Consider the following 27,642-nt stretch of genomic DNA (forward strand, 5'->3'; position numbering starts at 1 on the left):
AGATAGAATGAAGAGAGGGAGGAGGCTGACCAATGAGATGACACCACCGGAAGTTGTTAACAAAGAGACAGGAAGTCTACGGAAGCCCAGCGAGTCAGACTGACACCAAGGTAAGAACAAGAGATGGTAACACTAAGTGGCAACACTGGGATGCTTGGCAGGGCCAGACTCTGACGTCTCCCCATTGAAGTAGGGTTAGGGTTAGGGTAAGGTTTGGGGTTAGACTTGGGGGAAGGTTTTAGGGTCGGGTCGTCCCAAGGATCCCATTTAGCATCTACTGTAATACTTTACCTAGAAGAGGACTATGGTGGTTGACAGCAGTTTAATCTGTTGCTCACTGGATAGCAGATTCATGAATTTGTAGATGATTGACTACTACTATCATAAACAATCACTTTTTTCCCCCTCTCTTCCTCTCTCCTTCTCTTCCTCTCTCCCTCTCTTCCTCTCTCCCTCTCTCAGATAAGAGGCTGGTATGAAAGGCTGTTGTAGGTCCTGTAGCCTGTCGTGGGTAAAAGGTAAGAGTGGACTTCAGACATGCAGGGAAACCAGCTGAAAACGGACACTCCTAACTAACCCTAACCTTAACCCTAACCCACACAAAAAATAAACAATGTTGTTTGCATTGTATGTACGTGTGTCAGTTGCTTTTGTGGATCAGGCAAATGCTGATGGGTACAGTTGATATGCTTCTTAGAAACACACACACACACACACACACACACACACACACACACACACACACAGCATTCATAGTGTATACTGCAGCATGTCCATTAAAAAAACTTTCCACAGAAAGAGGGCATGCGATGCCTATTAAACATGCTCTCACCTGATTCAGCGATCTGTAGCCAGAGAGGTGGGTAATACTGGCTGTACACACTAGGCAGTGAGGCAGAGGTAGAGCTTACATTAAGATTCCATACGTCATTGTAAAAGCAAGGGGTAAATCCCAGTAATGTAGCACTGCGCCTTGACTAAATGTTATCCTAAATGAAAAAAACATTCCACTCCAAGCCCATTAAGACCAGGGAGTATCATGGCCACTCCGTTTAAGTGGAGATATGGAGGCCAGTCATTCAATTTTCTCCCAGCGTATATACTGACCCATTCTCCTGAGGGGGAGGGGGGGAGCAGCACGTTGTGTTGCTGTTTTATTGGCACCAAATCCCATTACGACCCCTTCTCCTGAGGCATTCGGGTCTGGCTATGACAGACAGTCTCACAGGCAGAATACAGCCTGTCAGTGTCCATACACAGCAACATAGATCCCAGAGCCTGACGATGGAAGGACACAGTGGTCTTTAATAAAGGACCTAGGGGAGGTGCAAAACTGGATCTAGTCCAAACAGCGTGTATTGTCTGAATGACAGACCAACAGTAAGCTGCAGCACTGTACAGTGTGAGTGTGTGTGTGTGTGTGTGATAGCATTATTTCAGCACCATGGACAGTGACACTGACAGTCCTTACTGTAGGGAGATCACATGCTTATACAGTAGCAATGCTTCCCCATGCTTTGAGACAAAGCCTGGTTTTTGATACTCAAGTGGCAAAAGCTTGAGTGTGTATGTGTGTGTGTGTGTGTGTGTGTGTGTGTGCGTGCGTGTGCGTGCATGTGTGAGTGTGTGTCTGTGTGTATGTGTGTTTGAATTTGTGCGTGTGTGTGTGTTTATTTGGGTAGTTTAGAGAAAGAAGTGTATTGGAAAGGGAAGGCCAGAGACGGGGTTGTGTCTGAGTGTTTGAGTGTGTTAAGTTATCCTCAGAGGGTCTCACAAGACCCACTCTCTGCTCTTCCTTCCTTCCTAAGATAAATAAATGACTTCATTTATAGCTGGGGTGAGTCAGCGGTATTGTTAAGATGCTCTAGAGAGGAGGTGGAGGGAGGGCTTAATAGTCATTCCCACATAGCAACACAGAAGCCCTAAGCAACGCCTTGTCATGCAGTAAACGTCCATTGTTTTCATCCCGGGATGCTTTTGCAGAGGGTCGGAGTTCAGCAGCCAAGCAGAGACTGTGGTTTGTTCACAGTCAAATCAACATGTCTGCCAGCACCAACATCCACCACAATACAAGGCTTACTGGGTTGTAAACAAACAGATTTAACCAGATTGCTTGACCAAGCGGTGCTAAGGGTCTCTGCATTTCTCGATGGGAATGAATGAGGCCCTTGTAGTAGACTTCCTAAAAGGAACTATTTGTGTGTGTGTGTGTGTGTGTGTGTGTGTGTGTGTATGTGTGTATGTGTGTGTGTGTGTGTGTGTGTGTGTGTGTGTGTGTGTGTGTGTGTGTGTGTGTATGTTCCTAAAAGGAACTTGGGATGAATGTGAGTGCCCCAGCTGGACTTTGGCACATAACACAATGGAGGCAGACTCCATAGACCACTGTCTGTGAGGGGGAGCAGGGGGATGACATCACACAACATCAGATTTCAAAACAACATGTTAGTGATATTAGCCGATCGATCTATTGATTCACATCAACCAATGGCCTTCCTGGAATCTTTAATATAGCAGAAAGTAAACAATACTGCAGACAATAACAATAATGTGTGTGTGTGTGTGTGTGTGTGTGTGTAGCAGAGTGGAGGGTAGGTTGAGACACACAGACACACCTTTATTAAAGATGAAGATGCCTAAAATCAGTAATTGTCTGTGGTACCAGTGACACACCCTGTGAAATGCAGTGATGCATCTAATTCAGCTCTCATTGTTTCAGAGTGTCCTTCCAGGAATATCCCCACTGCATCACACAGACACTCACTGCACTGTAACAGGAGGAGAGTGGCTAAAGATCGCTACTGCTGTTTCAGAGCAGTCAAGTGCAGTCTCCAGTCATCCAGGGCTCTTTAAACACACACGCGCACACACGCACGCACGCACACACACACACACACACACACACACACACACACACACACACACACACACACACACACACACACACACACACACACACACACACACACACACACACACACACACACACACAGTTCTCAGGTGTAACTAAGACATCTGTGCGTTCAGAAATGTGTACTACTCATGTCTCTTAAGAAATATGTGCCTTACTTTGTCAGAGACAGTGCCAAACTGCCTCTGCTTAATTAGAGGGGGAATCAGATAGAGAGAGATGGAGAGAGAGAGAGAGAGAGAGAGAGATGAAGAGAGAGAGAGAAATAGAAAGAGAGATGGAGAAAGGCAGATGGAGGGAGAGAGAAATAGAAAGAGAGAGAGAGATGAAGAGAGAGAGAGAAATAGAAAGACAGAGATGGAGAAAGGCAGATGGAGGGAGAGCAAAATAGAAAGAGAGAGAGAGAGATGGAGAGAGAGAGGACCACACCCTGCAGAGGCACCAGACGGTGACAAAGAGCCAGCCTGTCTGCTCTTGTTAAAGAGCAGTCTCACATGACACCACTAGCCTGACACAGAGGAACGGGAAGAATATTAGCTTTCCAGACTACACACGCTTTCTCACAGTTTTTCTCCCGGTCTCTTCCCTCTTCCCTCCCTTCCTTTCTCTCCATCTATCTCTCTCCTTTTCTCTTCATTAGCCTCCCCTGTGTCTTTTGGCAGCAACTATAACAGAATACTAATGGGAAGCAGCTCCTCAGAGTTTCACACATAGCCAAAGCTAGCAACTAGCATTTTGAACTGGCAGGAGCTCAGTGTAGTTTCCTGCTGAGGTGTCAATGGACACACATTTCCTTAACAGGTGACATGACAGTTAAGACACACACACACACACACACACACACACACACACACACACACACACACACACACACACATACACACCAGTATTCAGCCACTGACACACACACACAACCCCTTTCTTAGACAATGGACTGATTCACCGCATTGGTCACACTCTCTTCTCCTCTCCCTCCCTGTCTCTCCATCCCACAGACTGTCCCTATTCACTCACACACACACACACACACACACACACACACACACACACACACACACACACACACACACACACACACACACACACACACACACACACTCGGAAAGGTGATGTCATCATTACCAACTCTTTTTGCCGCCCACACACAGGAATGCTCTGTCACAGTGTCACCCTTTTAAACCCTCCATTTCACGCCATCTTGGATCTATCAAGAGCAGTCCAATCCTGTCCAGGGGAATTACACACCAACAATGTGAAACTGGCCCTGGGGGAGAAATCTCTGGGAGGAATAGGCTTCTATAAACCAGTGCAGTAAACTAGAACCTGGAACTATTCAAAATAATATTATAATATACTTTACAGCCTACAGAACTAGCCTACAGCCTACAGAATTACAGAACGAGAACTTTACAGCCTACACAACTTTACCCCCTTTACCCCGCCCCCCCCAACTGTCGCTGAACCAGTGTGTTAGTGCTATGGTGCAACAAAAGCTTGCACTCCCTGTGACTCTCCAGGGACCAGAGATGGACACTCACTGCTGCCATATTAGTGACCGTCATACTAAACTCAAAGGAGCGCTATGAGATCGATCTGAGTAACATGTTAAATGTCACAGCCGGTTAATTAACATTTTACATTGTGGTCGATGTCACAGCAGAGGGCCTCTGGACTGGGATGGAGACAGTAGACCCCCCCCTGGGAGACGGGCAGCAGGTGGGCTGAATGGAGGGCAGTGGTGACTCAAAGACAATTTATTGAGGTGTCATAACACACACATACACACACACGCGAACACACACACACACACACACACACACACACACACACACAATGACCTTTATATTATTTACTGTATCCATCTCTGTCTCTGTGAGGGGTCTTAATGAGAAACAGCTGGAATCCCCCGACCCTCCCCCATTCAGCAGGTGCCTGTGAAGACTGACACACAGTGCCTGCCTCCAGAAGGTACACAGTATACTCTCTATAGACTGGATAATGTCTTAATTCTTCAACAGTGTTTCTCAGGGTTAATTAATTATCATGAAACAGCACTAATTATCATGAAACAGCATTTTTCCCCAGTACTTTTTAAGTAGGTACCTGCTTCATACCGGGCTGTAAAATGAAGAGTTACCTAATACACTTTGGTACAGTATACACTGTATTCTGCAGATCATACCTTATTTTGTATGAGAGCCTCTGCCCTCTCTCTCTCTCTCTCTCTCTCTCTCTCTCTCTCTGTGTGCCCTGAGATGTAGCCGTGTGAACAGCTCAAAGACACTGATCAATACAGGCCCGGCAGGCGTGGGAGCATGCGTGGGAGCAGGCATGGGAGCCCTGGGGCCTTTCATGTAGGAACCCCTCTGCAGCCCCACAGCAGCCCTTAACACCCCTAACTAACACCCCTCTCTGTAAAATGGCCACCTTCATCCCCTAGCCCACGAATAGGATGATGTGTAGGCTTACATCTGTCAGTTAGCAATGTAGCAGAGCTAGCTAGCATCTAAGGGCTCTCCTTCCCTTTCTCTCTCCTGCTTTGTTTTGTTTCCTCTCCAGTCCCCACCTCCGCCAGTGTATCATGCCCTTTCCCCCAGTTTGGTAAAATGGCCACCTTCATCCCCTAGCCCACGAATAGGATGATGTGTAGGCTTACATCTGTCAGTTAGCAATGTAGCAGAGCTAGCTAGCATCTGTTTCCTCTCCAGTCCCCACCTCCGCCAGTGTATCATGCCCTTTCCCCCAGTTTGTGCCTGGGGAAAGGTGTGTGTGTGTGTGTGTGTGTCTGTGTGTGCGTCTGTTGGGAAATGGTATCCCTATCTTATATGGATAGTATTATTCGTGGGGGGCACAGAGAGAGAGATAATGCCCCCCCCCCCCCCCCCCTCTCTCTCTCTCTCTTTCTCTCTCTCCCAGAGCAGACTGGAGGGTGACCTCCACCGTCCTCTACAGCAGCCGTCTCCCCTTTGGTCCCATTACATCCTCAAGAGGATTAGCTCTAGGACAGAGGGAGGGAGGGAGGGATGGAGAGATTGTTTTACTTTCATCCCATCCTCTCATCCTTCCATCTTTCCTCCCATCCTCCCATCCTTCCATCTTTCATCCCATCCTCTCATCCCATCCTCTCATCCTTCCATCTTTCATCCCATCCTCTCATCCTTCCATCTTTCATCCCATCCTCTCATCCTTCCATCTTTCATCCCATCCTCTCATCCTTCCATCTTTCATCCCATCCTCTCATCCTTCCATCTTTCATCCCATCCTCTCATCCTTCCATCTTTCATCCCATCCTCTCATCCTTCCATCTTTCCTCCCATCCTCCCGTCCCTCTGTCCGTCATAGTTGCATCTCTCCATCAGCTCTCATTGTCTTACAGCCTAACCCTTTCCGGTCGACCACAACACACACACACACACACACACACAGACACACACACACTAATGAGATACACTATGTTCTCTATTCCCCTCATAAGGGTTAACAATAGCGGGGAAACCATGACGTCACATCTTCATTGAATAATTCAGCATTCCACTTGGCTGTGTGTGGGTTATCCAGACTGACATCCCGAGGTTTACCCCGCCGGTTCTAAAGTGCATGCTGAACATGTGACTCCTAAATATCTATAATTTAGTGAAGAGGGCTAGAGTCGCCGTTTATCAACAGTCACTGGCTGCACTGGCTCCATTCTGCCTTTGAAAATGTCAATGAGTTTAACTGTTTACACTCTTAGGAAAATAATAATAGGTTCTAGTTAGCACCAAAAAAACAGTTCTTCATTTGTCCCTGTAAGGGAACCCCTTTTACATTAGAACCCTTCTACCAAAAATGGTTCTTCAAAGGGTTCCCCTAAAGGGACAAATGAAGAAAACTGTTTGGAACCCTTCTTTTTAAGAGAGTAGTTCAAGTAGAATACACATATTCACTCATTCAGGGGTAAACTCATAAGGTAGCTGTGTTTCTGAACACTGACTGAGGCTAATACAGTATTCATCATGTGCTGAACTTGTGCCCCTCACTCGTTCAGAGAGGCACAGATGAACATGGCAATTCACACAAATAGACTAATAATTCCCACAGAATAATAATAATACAGCAATATAGCGCTTCATATAGTGCTTTTCAGACACATTTCCAGACTAACCATGATGGACCACACATGTGGACCTCGCATCTGACTTCAGCGTCTCAGGCCAACGTTCTTCCTACTCTTTTAGGAGGCCGGCATCCCATTGGTTGTCTGCGTATGACATCACGGAGTAGTCACCTAGTTGGAGCAGCCCTTGGGGCAGGGCTGCTGTTTTTAGCACAGACAGCATTGCTAATGCATGCTCTGCATTTTTCATCACCGCCCTCAACTCCTGTACCTACGCGCAACCACAAAACCCTTCCCTCCTCACAGCCTTGTCTTGTACGCGCCACCACAAAACCCTTCCCCCTCTCACAGAACCATCCTCCTTTAACAACCCCTTCATACCGGTCAAACATGAATCATTCAATCTCAGGGAGAAAACTGAGAGACTATAAACTTTCAAAAGATGATTTCATTATTAGTGATAGTTTACCGTTTATGAAACAATATATATATCTAGATGGTGAAATCAATGCAGTTGAAATGCCATTAGTGATAAGATTGCAGGACAATGCAGCAACTTTAGGCAAGGTAGGACCACAAATGAGAGTGTGTGTGTGTGTGTGTAAGATTGTGTATGTCTAGAGTGATGAGGGAGGTTTAGATAGGAGAGTGTGTATAGAGTGTGTGTGTGTGTGGTGTGTGTGTGTGTGTGTGTGTGTGTGTGTGTGTAAGATTGTGTATGTCTATAAAGTGATGAGGGAGGTTTAGATAGGAGAGTGTGTATAGAGTGTGTGTGTGGTGTGTGTGTGTGTGTGTGTGTGTGTGTGTGTGTGTGTGTGTGTGTGTGTGTGTGTAAGATTGTGTATGTCTATAAAGTGATGAGGGAGGTTTAGATAGGAGAGTGTGTGTAGAGTGTGTGTAGAGTGTGTGTGTGTCAGTGAGTGATAAGGCAGGCTTAGATAGCCTGTTATTACCTAGGTTCCATCCTGTCCCCATGCAGGTATTGGTGCACTTCAGAGGAGAAATGGAAACCGCTGACAAGCACTCTTATCAGTTACTGTTACTGGTGGTGTCCCCAACCACCGCCTCTGTAAACCTCTCTCCTTCTCCTTCTCTTCATCTCTCCATTTCCCTGTCTCTCTCTTTCTTTCTTACACTATCTCTCTCCCTTTCAAACACACACACGCGCACGCACGCACGCACGCACGCACGCACGCACACACACACACACACATCAGCTGTCCCCAGCAGGTCACCATCACAGGGGATGTGGAGACATTAACCCCAATTGCTGACCTCTCTCTTCCAGACAGGCAGCTGACTGATGACAGAATGTCAATCACAGAGATGCCAAGCTCACAGAAACCAGCAAGACAGCAAGGAAGAGGTAAGTTGAAGCCAACTGCTAAAGAGTATCCTTCATAGTCAAACCACTCTATGACAGTACACTCTTTGGCTGTCCCTGTGGGAGAACCCTTTGAAGAACCCTTTTGGGTTCCATGTAGTTTCTACTGTAGAACCCCAGAAGGGTTCTATTAAGGGTTCTCCCACTGGGACAGTCGAAGAGTCCTTTTTGGTTCTAGGTAGCATACATGTGAACTGTCTGTATGTATGAAGTTCACTGCATGAAAACTAATTATGCATTGTTATAAACACTGTTGTTGTTGTTGTTGTTTTGTCATTGAAACCCTATACTGGCTAATGTGTCTGTGGAGAAATGCACCAGGAATACCCTGTTGACCAGAAAGGGCTGGATCATGTTCTGTTCACACCTCTCATTCTATTTCTTTCTTTCTCTCTCTCTCTCTCTCTCTCTCTTTCACACCAACCTACAGTAAGAGTCCATCCTCACATCCACAGCATGTTATTTCGTTAAAATAAAACATTAGCTAATTGACCCTCAGAATGACAGTTCCAATCCAATAAGCCATGGTTAACGGCAGGAAATGCCCCACATGGAAAAAGCGACAGCTAGCTCAATGCTAATTAGCTTGTCAGCCATTACATTGGTTTGACTAGAGGTACATATTCAATGTCCATTCAATTCATTTATGATAAGCCTATGTCATGTTGCTTGTGGAACATAAATGAAGGAAGGATCACTGTCACACATTCAAATGCTTCATAATAAAGTGTACAGTAGATGTTTGGAAATCTGCCCGTGCTTAGAAATGCTGACTTGTGCTGCTGAGCGCCGGTGAGTGGGGCTTGTGGATAGTCAAGTTGGTAATTAACTATCAAGCATGTATGCACACATTAAATAATAATGACTGTCTAGCACTTCTCTTCAGTGATGAAAGCCTGCTACACTGAATGATTTATAAAAAGCTATTTGTGAACGTAGAGCTTCTCTCTGAGTCTGTTGCTTTTTCAACCGGCAAAGCTCACAAACCTGACTTAGGGGCTTTACATACTACAGGGCCGATCTGAATCGTACTGTGCTGGTTCAGATATCCTTTCCAGCACTGTTTCAGCAGCGATAGTGGATGTGTCACAAGGCCAGCCCAGTACAGCCTAGCTCAGCTCAGCTCAACTCAGCTCAGTTGGGCTATGTAGTGAATTAGGGTATGTATGTGTGCTTGTGCTAGCTTGATGTGTATCGTCCTTAAGCGGTACAAAACAGAAGGATTTTCAGAATGGACCCATTTAGAGAAATAATTCTCACATTGGTGTTACTAGTCTTTCCGCCTGAGCAACTTTGAGATCGATAGGAGTTGATTCAGATGAAATGAGGTATTGATGAAATGGGAACTAGATGAAGAAACTCTCTCTATGGCTCAGTGGTAATGGCCTAGGAGAGAGAGACAGAGTGGACAACATAGCAGAGAGAGAGAGAGAGAGAGAGAGAGAAAGAGAGAGAGAGAGAGAGAGAGAGAGAGAGAGAGAGAGAGAGAGAGAAACATAACTGTTAGTTTCCCCAAATATCATTAAGAATACTGTACTGCATACTGTACTGCGTAATAGTGGGCATATGGGGCCCACTAAACTCCATTGTCATGTTAAATCAATGGAGGGAGGGGCTCTCCTTTGCAGGACAGATATAGTCGACACGTCACATGTGTAGCTGGCATAACTGGCTGCCAACTCAGTGTCCCAGTCAATCTAATAGCCCTTCAGAGTTTACGCCAAGGCTGGGACACACACACACACACACACACACACACACACACACACACACACACACACTGACCTTCAGCTAATCGCACAGTCAGCTGCCTACACACGCCTGTCTGTATTATAGCTAACAAACTAGTGAATTAATACTGCCAAGCATTACCATACACAGGAAGGAAAAGCGCTGTTTGTGATGCAGACTGACTGAGAAGAAATGCGTTAATTACATCTCTGCACAGCACTCATCAGTGAGAATCAATTATAGATTTGAATAAGACTGAATTACCAACCATTGCCATGGTGAGATATATGATTATGGGAACAGTAATAATCCTGTGGTCAGGTCAAGTTCTTGTTGCTGCACTTGTCTTGGTCTACAGTGGTTTAATGGCATCACGATATGGCACTGTCCACTACTGAAAGAAACAGAATATGGAAATTCAGTCATCCCCACTGCCAAATGTCCTTAAACAAAACTAAGGACCGCCACTGTACTTTACAAGCACTTGACATCTCTAACTGACAATTTATTAGTTTATTGTGTGTATTATGTCCTTTCAGTCAACCAATGTCTCCAGATGTCTTTATGATTGGTTTCAAATCCGATTTCCGCATGAAGAATAATAAGGTTTTCTAATACCACTGCTTACCCCGGTTCCCAGACAGTGGCCTGAAACACACAGCGTGTTTGAATGAGTCTCCTGAGAACCATACAGCCGCAGGGACTATGACAGAGGATGACCGTGATTCTCACATGCTGTGATTCTCTCAAAGAATTCTATGCCCTACAGTATGTGTGACTTATTGCACTACATGCTTATTGTGGACAATGAGAGCGAGAGAGAGAGAGAGAGAGAGAGAGAGAGAGAGAGAGAGAGACTAGCAATGTCAGTAAGATGACACAGACAATGACAATGTTCAAGGAAAGAGCTCAGGGTGTTAGAGACATGCGCGCTCACACCCACACACACCCACCCACCCTCCCACACCCACACACACACAAAAGTGCATGCACACTCACAAAAGCACACACACACACACAAAAGCATGCACACACACACAAAAGCACGCACACGCACACGCACACACACAGACAGACTAGAGAGAACTGAAGTAGTCTAACTGTGTCAAGAGTGCTGAGGAGAAAACAAAGGAGGGACAGTGAGAGGAGAGAGAGAATGCTGTGGGCTCTGGTAGTTGTAAAGAGCTGTGGGGTATGACTCCCCACCAGTGGCCTGGAGCATGTGACTCCCAAAACACTGGGTGTGCCACCTGAAGTGTCTGCAACTCCATCTCCTCTGTTGTTGTCCGCTATCTGCCACGTTATTCCCAGCGTATCACTGGACGCTGCAGATTCACCTTTTGTTATGGTCAGTGTACTTCTCCCATACTGTACGTCTTGTCCTATTGCAGAAATCATCACATATTTACTAAGCAGAACAATTATGTTCATATAGGGTCATTAAAACCCTATCTCACATGTGTCAAAACGTAACTCAACATAGAAGCGACATTACATTGCACCAAAATGCGCATTCAGTAGCATACCTTTGAGTTGCCTACCTGCGCCTGTGACTTGCGCATAGCATCAAGTTACTTCACAGCCCTACCTACCCCTCCCTAATAGTGCCCGCTCACTGCCGGCCCTCTATGGGGCCTGTGTCTCCGCCTGCATCATTCACACCCGCTGGGATGGCACACTGATGCCAACTTCTGAAGATGATGCGGGGGGCCCTGCCCAAATCTGACATCATCCTCTGAACGGGATCTACCCGGCGGGCGAAATGAAGTTGTAGCCTACGAGGACCAGGATGTGTACCACTAACACATTAATGTTTACAAATACAATTCCTGGAAGAACTTCATACACATGAGCGACTGTAGCCTATGGTAGATAGCGGAACTATAGCGGGGATTTAATAGGCTGTTTTCGAGCAGGTAACAGGCTATCGTACCTCTTGTAGCTGCTCCAACTCCTGTCTGAGCGCCTCTTGCTCGGCCTCCAGATCCGAGTATTGTTGCTTCAGGGTTTGGTTCTCCTCCAGAACAACCAGTCCGCACTCTGCTGCCCGAATCTTCTCCCGGTTCGCCTCCGCTAGCTCCCGGGTTAGCCGCTCCACCTCCGCCCGGCATTGCTCCACTGTCTCCCCGCATCCTCCTCCAGCAGCCATCGCCCTCCCTCTCCCTCTCCCCTCTCCTCTCGTCCCTGCGTCGGATACGCAGAGAGGCGGAGGAAGAAACAGCTGTAGCGTGGACAACAATCCCCACACCTCCCGTGGAATCAGCCAAGGAGTTTAAAAACGCATGAGAAACGCGTTAACATCCCTAATGCAAAAATGATTAAGAAAGAGAGGTTAAACTTTTCTCATCTGATGCACTGAATTAAATGGCTTTCCCCCTAAGCTAAGCGTTTTCGCATCCTTTTTCTTTTTCTTTTTTTGCTTATTCATCGGGATCCGGACGCCATCTCTTCCTATTGCCATGAAGCAAGGTGCACACAACTCTCCCTCATCCTTCTGTGTGACGTCGACTGGTCCACCACCAGCGCATCTCTGCTCCTCCCGCCGTATCAACATCGGGTGGGAGGCGACCGGGATGGTCCACTGGGCAATGTTTATGTTTATGAGGCCAATAAGACAATTATAACATGTTTTGCGGTTGCTTTTTTCCTACAGTTGGGAAAAGGTTGGTAGGGCATTAGGGAATTAACTTATTCTGTGATCAGACCTTAGTCGGTCACTAATACAAACAATGAACAAAGGAGAGGCTGCTACATGTATATCATTTTGAGCCACCAGATTAAGTCACTTGCTACGCTATTATAGGCTACATGTATTTGTATGAGACACATGTTTGTATACCATTCATTCCTAAGAGCATTTTGTTGCTTTTACCGTCACAGTTCTCGAACACAAATTGATTGGCTACAGACAGTTTAGTAGACGTGTCTCTGCAGTCAATGGTCTCTTGTGAGACTATAGCACCATCACCTGTCCAAGCTCAATGACTGCGTCTGTATGAGCACAATGACTGCATTATCATTTCTAACCAGAGGAGGGCGCCAATACTGTACTTCAAATTCTCACCTTTACCACTGTTGGAATTACACAGATCATTCATGCAATATCCTCATTGTACCACAAGAGGGAATACAGTGCATGTGAAAGTAATACAACACAATTATCAGCACATTATGCCCAACAGTCTGCCTCAAAATACTATATACTGTAGGTATATGCTTAAAGGTGCAATCTGTAATTCAATACTTTTTTGGTAAACACCTGAAGGATGGGGCTGGAGAAATGTAACCACTTTTAATTTCATAGACAGAGCTGTGGATGCAAGGACTGACCATCCATGACATCAAAATTATAGTTGTAACCATGTTTTGAAACTATACAGTGTTTGTTTACAACTGTATTGTTCACAAACAATGTAGTAAAACAAGCATAACTAATTATCTTCAAGAATCAATAGCTATATATCATTCATTTAAAATTAAAAAAGATTGATGTACCATTTACAGATTGCCCCTTTAAATCAGATGTTGACAAAAGCCCCAAAGATGCATATTCAAAAAAGAGTCCTGTGTCAAAGGTACTATATGAATGATCAAAACAAGTATGGATACTTCTCAGAAAAATTAAATCGATGAGATTTCCATCTATCAACAAGACAATATCCCTTAACAGCCTTTGGCCAATAAAAAAAAAATAGATTCTGAGAGTTTATCTAAAGTTTCTCTGATAAGAGAGGAGTCAAGAGTTCAGCAGTTGGAAGTCTTGTGGTATCAAGGCTGCTGTCGTAAACCCAACAACACACTCAGATAAAGGTTAGAGCCATGAGAGAAGGTGACACAGAATGGAGCCGTTAGACATATGAAATGTACTAATCCTTGCAGATCTACAGTATATGTGTATGTGTATAGGGCAGGGGAGGCCGGTGGATGTAGAAATGGGAGGACGGGCTCATTGTAACGCATGGAATGGAATGAGGAAGGGTATCAAACACGATAGGGCCGTTGCCTGCCGAATTCGGGTGCATCTCAATAGTTGGCCTCCTCTCCTTGTTTCCTTTCCTCCATCAGGGTTCCTTCTTTCCTACTACTACCTTCAACATTGCTCCTGTAAGCTGTATCTGAGTAAACAAACCAGTATCTTGTCTCTCTGACCCTCAGGGTCCATAGACTGACCACAAGTCCATACAATTTATCTTACATTGTAGATTAGGGTTATTATAGCAAAATATCTCTTATCCTGAACCAGTGACACAGCCTCATTGATGATAAAAGAAATCTGAGTCCCAGCAGTGTTCCAGATGTGACATGTGGGTCTACCAACGTAGAAGACCCAAGCCGCTACACAGACATGCTGTACAGTGTTCCACATACAGTACATGAACTCAAGGGCACCTTATTAATGATTGTAGGGAAAACATCAAACACAAGCTCACTGTGTTTCAAGGACGAAGAAATAGTCCTGAAGGAGTAACCTTTGATCTCTAACTTACTTTATTTGTTGTTGTAACATCGCTAAAAAATAATCTTTTTATATTTCACTGCAAGCTTGGACATTTTGAATAAAGCTCCTGCTATGAAGTCCTTTCCTTCAAAAAGTGTCGGTGTTCGTCTGTGTTTTCTCGAACCTGCTGCTGACTAACCCCTGTCCTGACCGCAAATTCACCCCTGTCAAATTAAGATAAGGGAGAGTCATATCTTTATGGTACAATAAAACAATTGAGGAAAAATTAGAAATCTCAACAAAGTCATTCATTTACAGGCACCTGTACTAAGTAATTACCCATGCATCTGAAAAGAGGTGATAAAGCCAATTAAAAGCGTAATTCTTAGGAAAGCTGTTCAAAGGAACGACGTTTTAATGTCATCATCAGCATGTAGGGCAAATCATCATGTAACGAAGCATGGCGTTAGAGAGCTCCTCTCAGATCCTTGGATTCACACACGCACACGCACACGCACACACACACACACACACACACACACACACACACACACACACACACACACACACCCAGACCCAGACTCTTCTTTAGTCCCCCTATCAGGATGGCTGTTATCGATGTGACATAACAGGATTACTGAGGCCACTGTTTCTTTCTCAGAATCTTCCAGAATTCTAGGTACTGTCCTAATCGGTGAAGGAAGAAATCAGTGACTGGGTTAACTGGTTTGATAAAAAAGAAAAAAATCATATAAATCGTAAACACACCAGAAATAGTAGTTTTCTGTATGCATAAATACTTTTATGTGCAGTGTGTCGTGTTGACAGGGATAGCCATTTCTAATAAGCATGTTTCATAAGCACCATTGAAATTACATAATGTGTGATCTCTACATTGGTATGTTTTGCTTGAGCAGCTTCTGATTATGGTTATCTAGTTATCTTTAGTCTTCATTATCATCAGACAACAGATGGACTAAGTGTTAAAGACAGTAAGAAAATGTCATTGCAGAAAATTCATTATAAAATATGATTGAATTCCGGCTGGATGTTTTCTGTCTGTCTGTCTGTCTGTCTGCCTGTCTGCTTGTCTGCTTGTCTGCTTGTCTGTCTGTCTGTGTATCTGTCTGTCTGTCTGTCTGTCAGCTCAGTGTTCGTCCTGGCATGGACTGTGTGGTTCGGATGAACCAGGGCTGGCCAACCGCCAAAGGACACAGGTGAGAATCCAGGTAGGGCTTCCGGAAGGGGTGGGGCTTAGGCAGTAAATGCTGGTGCTGGTGAACACCAAAGGGAAGGTAGGAAGGCCTTGAGAGGAGGAGTCTTTGCTGGAATGGGACAAGCTGGGTCTGAAGGTATCCAACCATGGGAGGGATCATTCCCATCGTGTCAGGCTGAACGGATAAACATACAATTTAGCAATTAAAGGATTTGAAAAAGGTAGAGTCTGGGTTTAGGAGGAAGTACAGGAAGTACAGGAAGATAAATCCCGTCTTAAGTCTTAATGTGTGTGTGTGTGTGTGTGTGTGTGTGTGTGTGTGTGTGTGTGTGTGTGTGTGTGTGTGTGCGCACGCTCGCCTCAGTGTGTGTGTGTGTGTGTGTGTGTGTGTGTGTACAGTATGTGTATATGTACAGCAGTGCCCTCACCTTGCAGGGCAGGTGACCAGGCATGAATTCATCTATCTCTGAGAGATCCTGCCCTCCTCTTGTCTCTCCAGAACCTCTAATCTTCCTCCACTTGGCCCTGCGATTCTGGAACCAGATCTGGATCAGGACAACAACAAACTATTAGAACACCACAGTGTTAAACAGGACTTCAGTCAACCAAACACTGTAAACACAAACATGTTGTAGGCTGTAGACCAGACTTGGGTTTAAAATAGTGTTTGAAAAGGATCTTTGGACTTGAAGATTAATGCTTGATTGTGTTTGCCTGGCGCAATTGAGCCAATGAAATAGTCCCAAAAGTACATCCCCTGCCCATCTGGCACTCCAGACGGGCGAAGGCAAACACTCACAACGATTTCAGATACTATATGACCCAGGTCTGTTGTAGACAGTCCATAAGAAACGCTGGAGCCCTAGTACCTGCACGCGGGACTCAGTGAGCTGGGTGTGGGAGGCCAGCTGTTCCCTGGTGTGGATGTCAGGGTAGTGTGTATCCTGGAACACCGTCTCTAGGTCCTTCAACTGGGCCGGGGTGAAGGTGGTTCTGACCCGTCGAAGGCTGTGACGCACCACTGCAAAACACACAGAGCAACTTTGATTATTAACCATGCCTTTATGGACAACAATGTCCTATGTTGTACTATCATTTGAGTATATAATAATACTAATCATAATAATCATAAAAATGCATTTATTTTGTATAGCGCTTTTTTCAGCACTCAAAGACACTACATTCAGAATAGATAGATAAATAAAAAGTCAAACAAAAGCACAGTCGGTAAAAACAACATTACAAATCGTTAAACATTAAAAGCATGTTTGAAAAGATGGGTTTTGAGGGATAGTTTGAATATATGTGCAAATGAATGTGCCTAATGATTCCATTAGGGATGGGTCATTAACACTTAAATACAATTAAATGAATTAATGAATGCATCAATTACTATTTCTATTACAATGGGGAGAAGTACTGTTGTGCTGAACTCTCTTTTTTATGTAGAACACAAAAATGAGTCAAATACTCAGTAATTACATAACTGGAAGCACCATATTGTGTAAAGTGAATGACTAATTATCTAGTATTGCTTTTCTGTATTTTTCTCTCAATATCCTGAAAATGGAATCTAACGCAATTCTCTGAACAGCATTTAGAGAAGACAGAGCGTTCAGTGTACAGATGAATCACTTTGAAATCAACATCAAAGAACACCATCAAGAGGAACAGACATGAAACAAACACTGTCTACAACCTTTGCTTAAGTACACCTGCAGGATCAACACTTAGCGGGAGTTCAGTAATCCCGCTTAAAAGCAATGGGATTCTGTCTACCTGGTCTCAGGGCCTGATTCACTAAGTGTTATTTCACCAGGTGAAATGTACACCTATTTTTTTTTCAATACGAGATAACACTGTTAACAATTAAGCTGGACACTTAATTTGTGTTTTATTTTGTCAATTTCTCCTCTCTCTCTCTCCTTTTTTACTCTGATTTCTATGTTAAGTGTCCTTTGGAAAAAACTGCTGCAATTGCAAAGCCAGTTGTTAAGTGGTGTCCATAAGTCTTCAACAGACTTATGTTATGTCCAACTTCAATGATGTTTTGCTTCCTCGTAACAATTCCCAGTTACCAAGAAGTTGCTGAGTAAATACTGGATAAACGCAGTAACAGCTGAAACAGGACCTGTAAAACAAACGGTCACTGCCAATTGCATAATACACACCTGGGGATCGGTTGACCTTAGGCTCTTCAGCTGTGGTGCTCTCTGTACACCCAGATACTGTCTCTGGCAAATGCCTCCCCCTCTCCCTCTCCTCTCCCAGAGAGATAGGCCTGAGCAGGATCCTCTCAATGGAGTGGGTCAGCACCTTGGGGGAAACAGCAGCAGCAGACTCTGGCACCTGCGGTGCTCCCAGGTGTGCTGAAACATTTGGCAACACCAGCATCTTTGGTTCCCCTCGGATGAGCAGATGGAGAGTTCCTGCTCTGAGTCTGTCAGTCACAATCACTGTACTGTTAGTTGGCGGTAGCTGTCTCCTGTTTCTCTTGTTCTCTGTTCACTCTTGACTGCTTTCTCTCTCGCTCTCTCTCTGCCTCTCTCTCTCTCTGCCTCTCTCTCTCTACTTCTCTCTCTCTCTGCCTCTCTCTCTCTCTCTGCCTCTCTCTCTCTCTCTCTGCCTCTCTCTCTCTCTCTCTCTCTCTCTGCCTCCCTCTTTCTTTCTGTCACTCTATCTTTGTGTTCCTCTATCACAGTCCCCGTGTACCGCCGTAGAGACAGATAAGATGTGAGTCAACACAGGGAGATCATTAGGATCATTATAGAGAGGAGGAGAAGGCTTACTGTGTAGTCTCGCGAGGCCAGACGTGTTGCCTCCCACAAATTGCATATGATCCTGGCATACCGCCCGGTGGCTGATTGTTTTCTGGCTCCTATAGACGGATGGGGAGGGACGTGGGAAGTCCACCTATAGTTATTCGTCTTCCACGTCTATCATCAACATGTCCCTGAAACAAAACGAGTCGCTAATTTCTAGAGGCTTGCCGATGACAGCTGTCTGCATTAGCTACTGAGATTCATTTCGATTTATAGAGAGCGCAATTTCCATCTTCATTCTGAGCCACCTACCTACCCAAACTTGTGATTTGTGGTAGATTAGAGGTGTCTGTCTGTAGAAGGCCTGTAGAGGTTTTTTTGGGGGATTTTCCCTTTTCGAAGTTGTGAAAAGTTGGATCCATTATCTACATCAGCTAGGACGGATGGCTCCAGAATGCTTACTGTGTAACACACACAGCTATAAACCACCTCAACAGCTGACTAGGCCAGTGAGGCAACACACAGACACATACAGGGACGCACGTACTCACGCAGACACACACACACACACACACACACACACACACACACACACACACACACACACACACAAACAACAGTCTTATCTACGCCTTTAAGGCTACTCACCGTTAAGACGGGATCCTTGAATCCTGAAACACTCAAAAGAGAAGATACTGTGAGGGAATGGCTGCCATGCTACCATAAACACAACCACTGACTCAGCCTTTACACTAACACTGAGATATGATATGCAAATGTTGTTCTATGATACAGGCATGATAACATCAATATGAACTATGATATTACATTTTCCAAGCTGTCTTTTCCTCTAATGACATGACATATATATCTATATATCTATATCTATATCTATATATATATATATATATATATATATATATATATATATATATATATATATATATATATCTATCTATATATATATATATATATATATATATATTCAACATCAATACAATGTAAATGTACTTCACATTTTCTATGAGCCATATGTATCATAATGTGAGTATGGCTGAACAGCCTGGAACAGAGCAATGTGTCCATTTATCACGTGTCTGTTTGGCTCATGTGTGTTTACAACTACTACGAGCCGACACGTGATAAGACTATTTACTGAGTGGTGTGTGACCCTTCTGTGAACCCTCACACTCTTTTTCATCTCCACTGTTTACCAATAGGATTAGATGGACTAAACTCTAATCTCAGGTCAGTTTTGACTTTCTCTTGCCTGACGGCTGAAGGTTAGGACTCGAATTTTGACTGTCGAATTTTGAAACTTATTCTAGATCTGCGGTTATGGGGAAACTCTACCGAGAGTGCAATATAGAGCTGAAGGTAATGACCTGACTCAGATGGGGTTTTATAGCGCCTCCATGTGGTTGTTAAGCAGTAAACCCCCCATAAGGAGTCATTCTACCCTGCCTCCGGTGTCTACAAATGGGAGAAAACACTGCTGCACAGAGTAATCCTAACAGCTCCCATAAGAGCTATCAAAAAAAAGCACGATCAAAATATAGGAAGGTTGTAAGGGTTTGCACATCAAAACCATGTGTTCAGTAGTAGTTACAACGGTTCAGAGGCTAGATAAATTCTGGCTTTGCCTGTGTGAATGGCAGTGATTTTCAGATCCCCTATCTATGTATAGGCCACGGTGGGAGAGTGTGGACACTATTCTGTAGTCATCATAAGTAATGGTTCAGCATGGCTATTTAGTGGTATTTTCAAGGGGAAAAAGCTACATATTGCCCCTTTAAATTCCTGAATTGACTGAATTGGACTGGAATTGACCCCAGTGCTAGTATCTGCGACAGCATCTGCCTGTAGTTTTAAGATGGGTTCATATCGCAGGGGGGATGCCTCTCTGAGTTCCACTATAGTGCTTTGGGAGCACCGCTACTTAGTAAAGCCACAATCCAGAAAAACACAAAATAGAGTGGAGGAAAAGTCAAAAGTTATGTTAGGCCAAGCAATCTGGGGGGGAGTATTCATTCATATTTCAGAGAGACTAGCGTTTTTTCCTGTGGACGGTGGTGTTTTTTGGGGGAGTCAGCGTGTGTGTGGGCACAGTACCGTGAGCATATGGATGTTTTAGCTTGAGTGAAGCATCTTAGATATTCCGGCTGGATATTTTTGGGAACATATCGCAATAACAAAACAATTAAAGTTCTTTGACTGCCACTAGATGGCAGGCTTTGCACATCAAAACCACAGCCACTCACTGAAACTGCATTCAGATCAGGTAGAGTAGATGTTGCCTGTATACGCAGGTCTACAATCTGCCTACCTCCCCCCAATCCTTTCCTTATCCACAAGTCTCTAAGGGCATCAGAGCCAATACCAATGAGAAGACATGCACGTCTACATCAGTGGAGGCTTTTACCTATCAGTGGAGGCTTTTATCTGATTTCTGAGAAGAGGACAGACTCAATGTAATGCATGGAATGGAATAAGGAACAGTAACAAACACAAATCAGACAAGTGTTTGGTACCATTCCTCATTCCATTCCATGCATTACAATGAGCCTGTGAGCCTCCCTCCACCGGACTCTTGCCATGACGGTAACCAGCCATTTCTTAACTAGCTTCAGCTGTAATCAGTGGGTACGTTTACACACACACAGCCCAGAGCTAGCAGACAGACCCTCTAACAGAGTTTGGGGAATTTAAATGAGAAAACCCCCTTAGACAGATTGACAATTACTCTAAAAGGGGGAAAGAACAAGAAAGAGAGAGAGGATGAGATATGGAGAGAAAGAGAGAGAGAGAGAGAGAGAGAGAGAGAGAGAGAGAGAGAGAGAACAAGAGAACGAGAGACAAAGAGAGATTGAACGAAAGAGAGAGAGAAAGGAAGAGACAGAGGAAGAGAGATAGCACTGGAGAGAGAGAGAGAGAGAGATTGAACGAAAGAGAGAACGAGAGGGAGAGAAAGAGCAGTAAAGAGAGAGAGAGAGAGAGAAAATGAGGGACAGAGAGAGATTGAACGAGAGAGAGAGAGAGAGAGAGAGAGAGAGATTGAATGAGAGAGAGAAAGATTGAGAGGCAAGAGAAAGTGAATGAGAGTAAGAGAGAAAGGAGAGAAAGTCATTAATCACTTTGACTGGCCTGGACAGGGACATCTCCACCAGAAGCTGCCCTTCCATGTTGTAAGGCCCTCCGCCCTCCTCCTCCTCCTCCTTCTCCTCCTCCTCTATCATCTCTGTGTCCTCAGTGACCTCACAGACCAACTGCCCAGCTGTTACATAATCATCCGCCCTCAACTGACCAGGCATACTAATCGATGCGTGAAAGGAGCTGTCTGTGTGTATGTCTGTCTGTCTCTCTCTCTCTCTCTCTCTCTCTCTCTCTCTCTCTCTCTCTCTGTCAGCAACTATCCCCCCTGTTTGTAAGTACACTATGATCTATAGATAATAGATACCAGGAGGTAAAGGATGAATGGAGGGATAGAAGGATGGATGGATGGATGGATGGATGAATAGATGGTTCAATGATGGACGAATGGGTATATAGATGGATGGATGGATAGATAGATAGATATGAGGATAGGTGGGTGGGTAAAGGTAGGCAGGTAGACTGCAGTCTCTGCTCTCTGAGCTCCTCTCTCTCCCTTCCTCCACTGTATGAATTATGAATGGGTCATAGCACTGATAATGGCAGAGGCCAGGGAAGCCGAGTGCTTGTGTTAATGATGTAATCTTGTCCTACAGATAGAGAGGGAGCAGGGTAAGGCACTCTGATCATACTTAAAGCCTTCTCCAAACAGAACCAATGTCTGCACCAGAGAGCGTCTTCTCAGACAGTGCTAAAACCCCCTCCGTAAGAAGCATTTGTGTGTGTGTGTGTGTGTGTGTGTGTGTGTGTGTGTGTGTGTGTGTCAGATTGTGCTCTAACTCCTATGTAAGAAGCCTTTGCGCACCAGTCCGAGTTCTGCAAGCTTTACGAGACTTTGGTTGAACTGCAGGGGCTTTTAGTCGCCAGGAACTCCCTGGAGATGCAGATGTTTGCCAGGGGGGAAGATAACTGGTCGGACCAGGCTTAGAACAGGAAGAAGCAGCCAAGTAACACTGTGGGGCCAAAACACAGCCAAATGGCCCAGTGGGAGAATGAGAACTGTCCATTTCTTGTGTTGTAAGAAGAAGATAAAACATTATCTTGATTTGAATTGGTTAGTCACAGACATCTTTGTAATGTGCCATCTCAATGAACAAGACACACTGATTGCATGTCAGATTAAATCTGTTACTGGCCATTGTCAGTCTCTCTGAGAGGGAGAGAGAGGAGAGAGAGAGAGGGAGAGAGAGAGGGAGAGAGAGAGGGAGAGAGAGAGAGAGAGAGAGAGGGAGAAGGAGAGGGGGGGAGAGAGAGAGAGAGAGAGAGAGAGAGGAGAGAGAGAGGGAGAAAGAGAGAGAGAGAGAGAGAGAGAGAGAGAAAGAGAAAGAGAGAGAGAGAGAGAGAGAGAGAGAGAGAGAAAGAGAAAGAGAAAGAGAGAGAGAGAGAGAGAGAGAGAAAGAGAAAGAGAGAGAGAGTCAGTAAACTGTAACTAGAGTACGGGATTAGTCATGGCAGTAAGGCCCAGAGAGGGCTGAAGCAGTCCCAGTCTAATCTCCCCCACTCTCACAGGAGAGCAGGGCCAAGTTCTGTGGCACAGCACTTGCACACACACTCACACACACACTCACACACACTCACACACAATTGTACACACGTGTACACACAAATGTTGATTTGGGGAATATGATATGAGATTGAAAACTAAAAAAAATTGAATAGTCTGAAAAATACTCCAATCACAAATTTCTCCCAGTAATACACAAGAGAATTAATGTCTACCAGTGTATGCCTTCATTTTCTATGCAACCAGCAGAAACAGCGGCAGGACTGGCTATTTTCCTCCTGAGAAGAGCTCCAACACTTTGCAGTTTACTGTGTGTTAGAATGCTAGAGCATCTATTGAATCATTCATGTCTCATTGATCTCTGTGTGTGTGTGTATTTATGTGTGTGTGTGTGTGTGTGTGTGTGTGTGTGTGTGTGTGTGTGTGTGTGTGTGTATGTGTGTATGTGTGTCTGTGTTTTGTGTGTGTGTGTGTGTGTGTATGTGTGTATGTGTGTCTGTGTTTTGTGTGTGTGTGTGTGTGTATTCCCCCAGCAGCCAGAGCTGCTACATTCTGGACATGGCCACTGGAGCGTAGAGGAGCACTGAGCTCTGCTCCTGACTCACTACAGAGAAGCAGAGTTGCACAGTTGCTCTGTGTCTCTTTAACTGTGAGAGGATGCAGAGTAAGATTGTACAGTGCAGGTACTTCATCATCTTATAGGACAGATACAGTAGGCGTCTATTCACACTGCAGGGCCGACCCAAACCATACTGTGCTGGGCTCGGATATTATTTGTTTTTCGTCACGTTGTCCTTTCCAGCACTTCAGCAACTACAGTCGGGTGGAGGTGTACCCAGGCCAGATCAGCACAGTGTAGCTCGGCTCGGCTTTGTTCAGCTCTGCAGTGTGAATTAGGGTTTGGTCTGCTTGAGCATTGTGTGGTACAGCATTGTTAACAGTGGAAATGTGCGGCAAGTCTCTTTGGCACGACAACACAATGGTGTTGACTCAAGCGTTATCACACTGGCACATATCCTAGGTTTCAAGAGGGAATACAATTGAATTGTAACGGTCAAAAAAATTAATTATTTGGTGGTAGCATTCAGAGAGTATCCCCATCGATTTGTGAGGAGCGGTTTTTGGACGACAAAAACACAATTTGCGAGACGTGCTCCCTCGCGTATTTGGAGGGTTATAGCGTGTGATTAGTTTTGGTTGCTCACAGATTGTCTCTGTCTCAGAATGCAGGGAAGGCGCTGTGTTCTGCGTATGGAGTGTTAGTGAATGTATGTGTGTGTTTGTGTGAATATGTATGTATGTATTTTTGTGTAAGAATTTACATGCGTGTGTATGTATGTATGTGTGTGTGTGTGTGTGTATGGCATTTCTATGTCTGTGTCTGTGTATGCTGCAGATGGACCGAGGCTGCAGTCTGGACCGTGGTTCTCTGCAGTCAGACACCACCGTGAGAGAGGGAGCTTTGAGGATGTGAGGAGAATCTGAGATCAGCAGGAGAGAGGGCAGAAATAAAGAACAGCAATAAGAGAGATTACACCAGACGACACCATTTGATGGTGTTTTCACTGTTTGGGAAACTGATGCGCAGTGCCTCAGAGAAGAGTGTGGGCGTGTTTGTGTGTGTGTGTGTGTGTGTGTGTGTGTGTGTGTGTGTGTGTGTGTGTGTGTTTTACATTTACATTTATGGCATTTAGCAGACGCCGTTATCCAAAGCAACTTACAACAAATACATTTGTTTAAGTAAGTGAATCATCTATCCAACAGACATCATAAGACAAAGTAATCAATGCTCATACCAGGGGCCATTGGCAGTCGTAATGCTAGAAGGCTTTTTAATTTTTTTTTATTATTTTTTTTATTATTATTAACAGGAGATAACTTGTACAGGGGGGGTAGTGGGGGTGAAGAGGTCTCTAGGGTATGGGGTAGGGTTAGTACAGGGGGGTAATGGGGGTGATGAGGTCTTTAGGAGGGACTGTTAAGATGTAGCCTGAAGAGATGGGTTTTCAATCTACGGCAGAAGATTGGTAGTGACTCTGCAGTCATGACAGCAGTGGGAAGCTCGTTCCACCAGCGGGGCGCCAGGACAGTGAAAAGCCGTGACCGAGTAGCGCGGCCGCGGCATCCACGTAGAGGCGGTGGTGCCAGGCGGGCAGGCGAGGTGGAAGAACGGAGTGATCGGGCAGGGGTTTGGGGGCTGACCATTGCTTGCAAGTAGGGAGGGGCTGTTCCCTTTGCCGCCCGGTAGGCGAGCACCAGGGTCTTGAATCTGATGCGAGCTGCTACTGGGAGCCAGTGGAGGATGCGGAGGAGGGGCGTGACATGAGAGAATTTGCGGAGATTGATGAGATTGGATGAGCTGCAGAGGTCTGATGGCGGAGGCGGGGAGTCCGGCCAAGAGTGCGTTGCAGTAGTCAAGGCGAGAAATTACAAGTGTTTGGACCAAACGTTGTGCTGCTTCTCTGGTAAGGAATGGACGTATCCTTCTGATGTTGTAGAGGAAGAATCTAGAGGAGCGTGCTGTCGCTGTGATGTTCGCCACGCAGGATAAGTGGTTGTCAAAGATCACCCCAAAGTTCTTGACTGTATGGGAGGAGGTCACAGTAGAGTTCTCTACTGTGATGGAGAAGTCTTGGAGAGGGCAGGCTTTCCCTGGGAGGAAGAGCAGCTCAGTCTTGTCGAGGTTGTGTGTGTGTGTGTGTGTGTGTGTGTGTGTGTGTGTGTGTGCGTGCGTGCGTGCGTGCGTGCGTGCGTGCGTGCGTGCGTGCGTGCGTGCGTGCGTGCGTGCGTGCGTGTGTGTGTGTGCGCGTGTGTGTGTGTGTGCGTGTGTGTGTGTGTGTGTGTGTACATGTGCGCGTGTGCATGTGTGTGTCTGCATTTGCTTGTTTGCCAGCACGGAGGCTGTCACAAAACAGAAGATTTGCTTTGTTGTTCCACAGACTCATTCACTGAAGATGGCCTCCCTATTCCATGGAGATAATCCTCTGGCAGCCTTGTGTGGTATACAAGCGATTACATTACTCCTCTGTATAAATCATGTTGCTTATCTTTAGGTAACCTTGCAAACCTACATGCAGAGAAACAGCTGATCTTGGCTCTCTCTATACCCCCATGACCAAGTGCCTCTAACCATAATCAATGCCTGCTCTCGCTCACATGTATAAGACATGGAAAGCTGACCCTGCCCGTAGCAACATCTGTGCAATAACTATACAATGCAATAATATTACTGTAATGTGATGCAGTACTCTGAATGTCTTCCAATGTCCTCACTAGCTACAACTCTTCTTAGAATACTTGGCCAAAACATGCTTCACTTTTAGAAAAAAAGGGTTCCAAAAGCGTTTGTTTCGGCTCTCCCTGTAGGAGATCCCTTTGGAGAACCCCTTATGGGTTCCCACGTAGAACTTTCTGTAATCCGAACAGAATCGCCCTATAGCAGGTATCAAAGCTGTGTGCTGGAAAATCTTGTTAATATATGTATATATATATGCCATTTAGCTGATGCTTTTATCCAAAGCGACTTACATTGCAGTGAGTGCATTACATTTCAGTATACTGTATATATATATAGTTCAGTATATATATATAGTATATTGTTAATGCATAGGTGAAGTTATGGGTGGTGGTGTTCATTTTGAATGTTGTGTGTTTTGGTTTGGTTTTTGGTCATTAATGATTGACACTCGATCCGAGACATGGGCAGGCAGAGGTATACTAGCGATCTCACACTCCTGCTTAGAAGGCGAGGCAGTTTGATCTTGATTCTACAGCACAGGGTCAAAGAGTCAGTCTGTCGGGGGATTGAACGATGCCATTGGGAAATCAGCATCCCCCTTCTCTAAGGATTTGTTTCAGAGAAGAAGGGAAGGAGAAAAAGGAGGACAAGAAAGGAGAGGGGGGGAAAAAAAGGAGAGTATTTTCCCACCTGAGTGACAGCCAAGGGAAGAGAAGATGTCAGGTGAGATTTGGCCGTCTCTCAGCTGATCCACTGATCACAGAGGCCCGCTGTTTGAAGCCCCGTTACGTTTGAAGTGGAATTAGTCACAGCAGAGAAGCCTCCAGCCTCCACGTCGTCAGACACACCTGAGGCAGACCTGGGCCTCAGGAACACATCTACAACCAGCTTCCCATCGCTGATCCTTCCATTAACCTTTAAAAGAGAAAAACTCAAAGTGACTTTCAATCAGATTCAGGGGGCAACTTCATCTTTATGGACTTGGTGCTGTTATGAGGATCATACCACATTGTGGAGCGTGTTGTCATGGTTACAGTAAGGTTGCAATAGTGGATCCATGGCAGAAGGTGTAGAGTTCACGCAATTGTGTTTAGCTGGAAGAGACAGTGGACAAAGTCCCTTGGATTACATACAGTAATAATCTATGCCATTTAGCTGATGTTCTTCCCCCAAAATGACTTACATTGCAGTGAGTGCATACATCAGTATATATGG

The 27,642-nt window shown here is 45.1% G+C and overlaps 2 protein-coding genes across 3 annotated transcripts in view; both read right to left on the reverse strand.

Moving 5' to 3' along the window:
- The window catches only part of LOC310820265 (protein bicaudal D homolog 1-like), a gene marked incomplete at both ends in the record, with an annotated part of 22,623 nt that extends 10,355 nt beyond the window's left edge, over window positions 1–12,268 (reverse strand). Inside the window, one exon of the mRNA XM_083691845.1 lies at window positions 12,053–12,268. Within this exon, the coding sequence (XP_083547971.1) occupies window positions 12,053–12,268 (216 nt within the window). The remainder of the gene's footprint in view (window positions 1–12,052) is intronic.
- Window positions 12,269–15,386: 3,118 nt separating this feature from the next.
- LOC310820398 (intestine-specific homeobox) lies at window positions 15,387–27,236 on the reverse strand. Of its 2 annotated transcripts, XM_083692002.1 has the most exons (6): window positions 27,118–27,236; window positions 19,184–19,206; window positions 17,945–18,213; window positions 16,643–16,794; window positions 16,202–16,318; window positions 15,387–15,948 (listed from the first exon to the last, which is right to left on the reverse strand). In XM_083692002.1, exons 3-6 carry the CDS (start codon window positions 18,165–18,167, stop codon window positions 15,700–15,702), a joined length of 741 nt encoding a protein of 246 aa, XP_083548128.1. In that variant the 5' UTR covers window positions 18,168–18,213; window positions 19,184–19,206; window positions 27,118–27,236; the 3' UTR covers window positions 15,387–15,699. The 2 variants fall into 2 exon arrangements, with proteins under 2 accessions (XP_083548128.1, XP_083548129.1); XM_083692003.1 differs by lacking the exons at window positions 19,184–19,206; window positions 27,118–27,236 and having other exon boundaries at window positions 17,945–18,322.
- Between the last annotated feature and the right edge of the window lie 406 nt (window positions 27,237–27,642).

This window comes from Argentina silus (assembly GCF_951799395.1).
Source record: "Argentina silus genome assembly, chromosome: 20".
In the NCBI taxonomy this organism is placed as follows: Eukaryota; Metazoa; Chordata; class Actinopteri; order Argentiniformes; family Argentinidae; genus Argentina; species Argentina silus.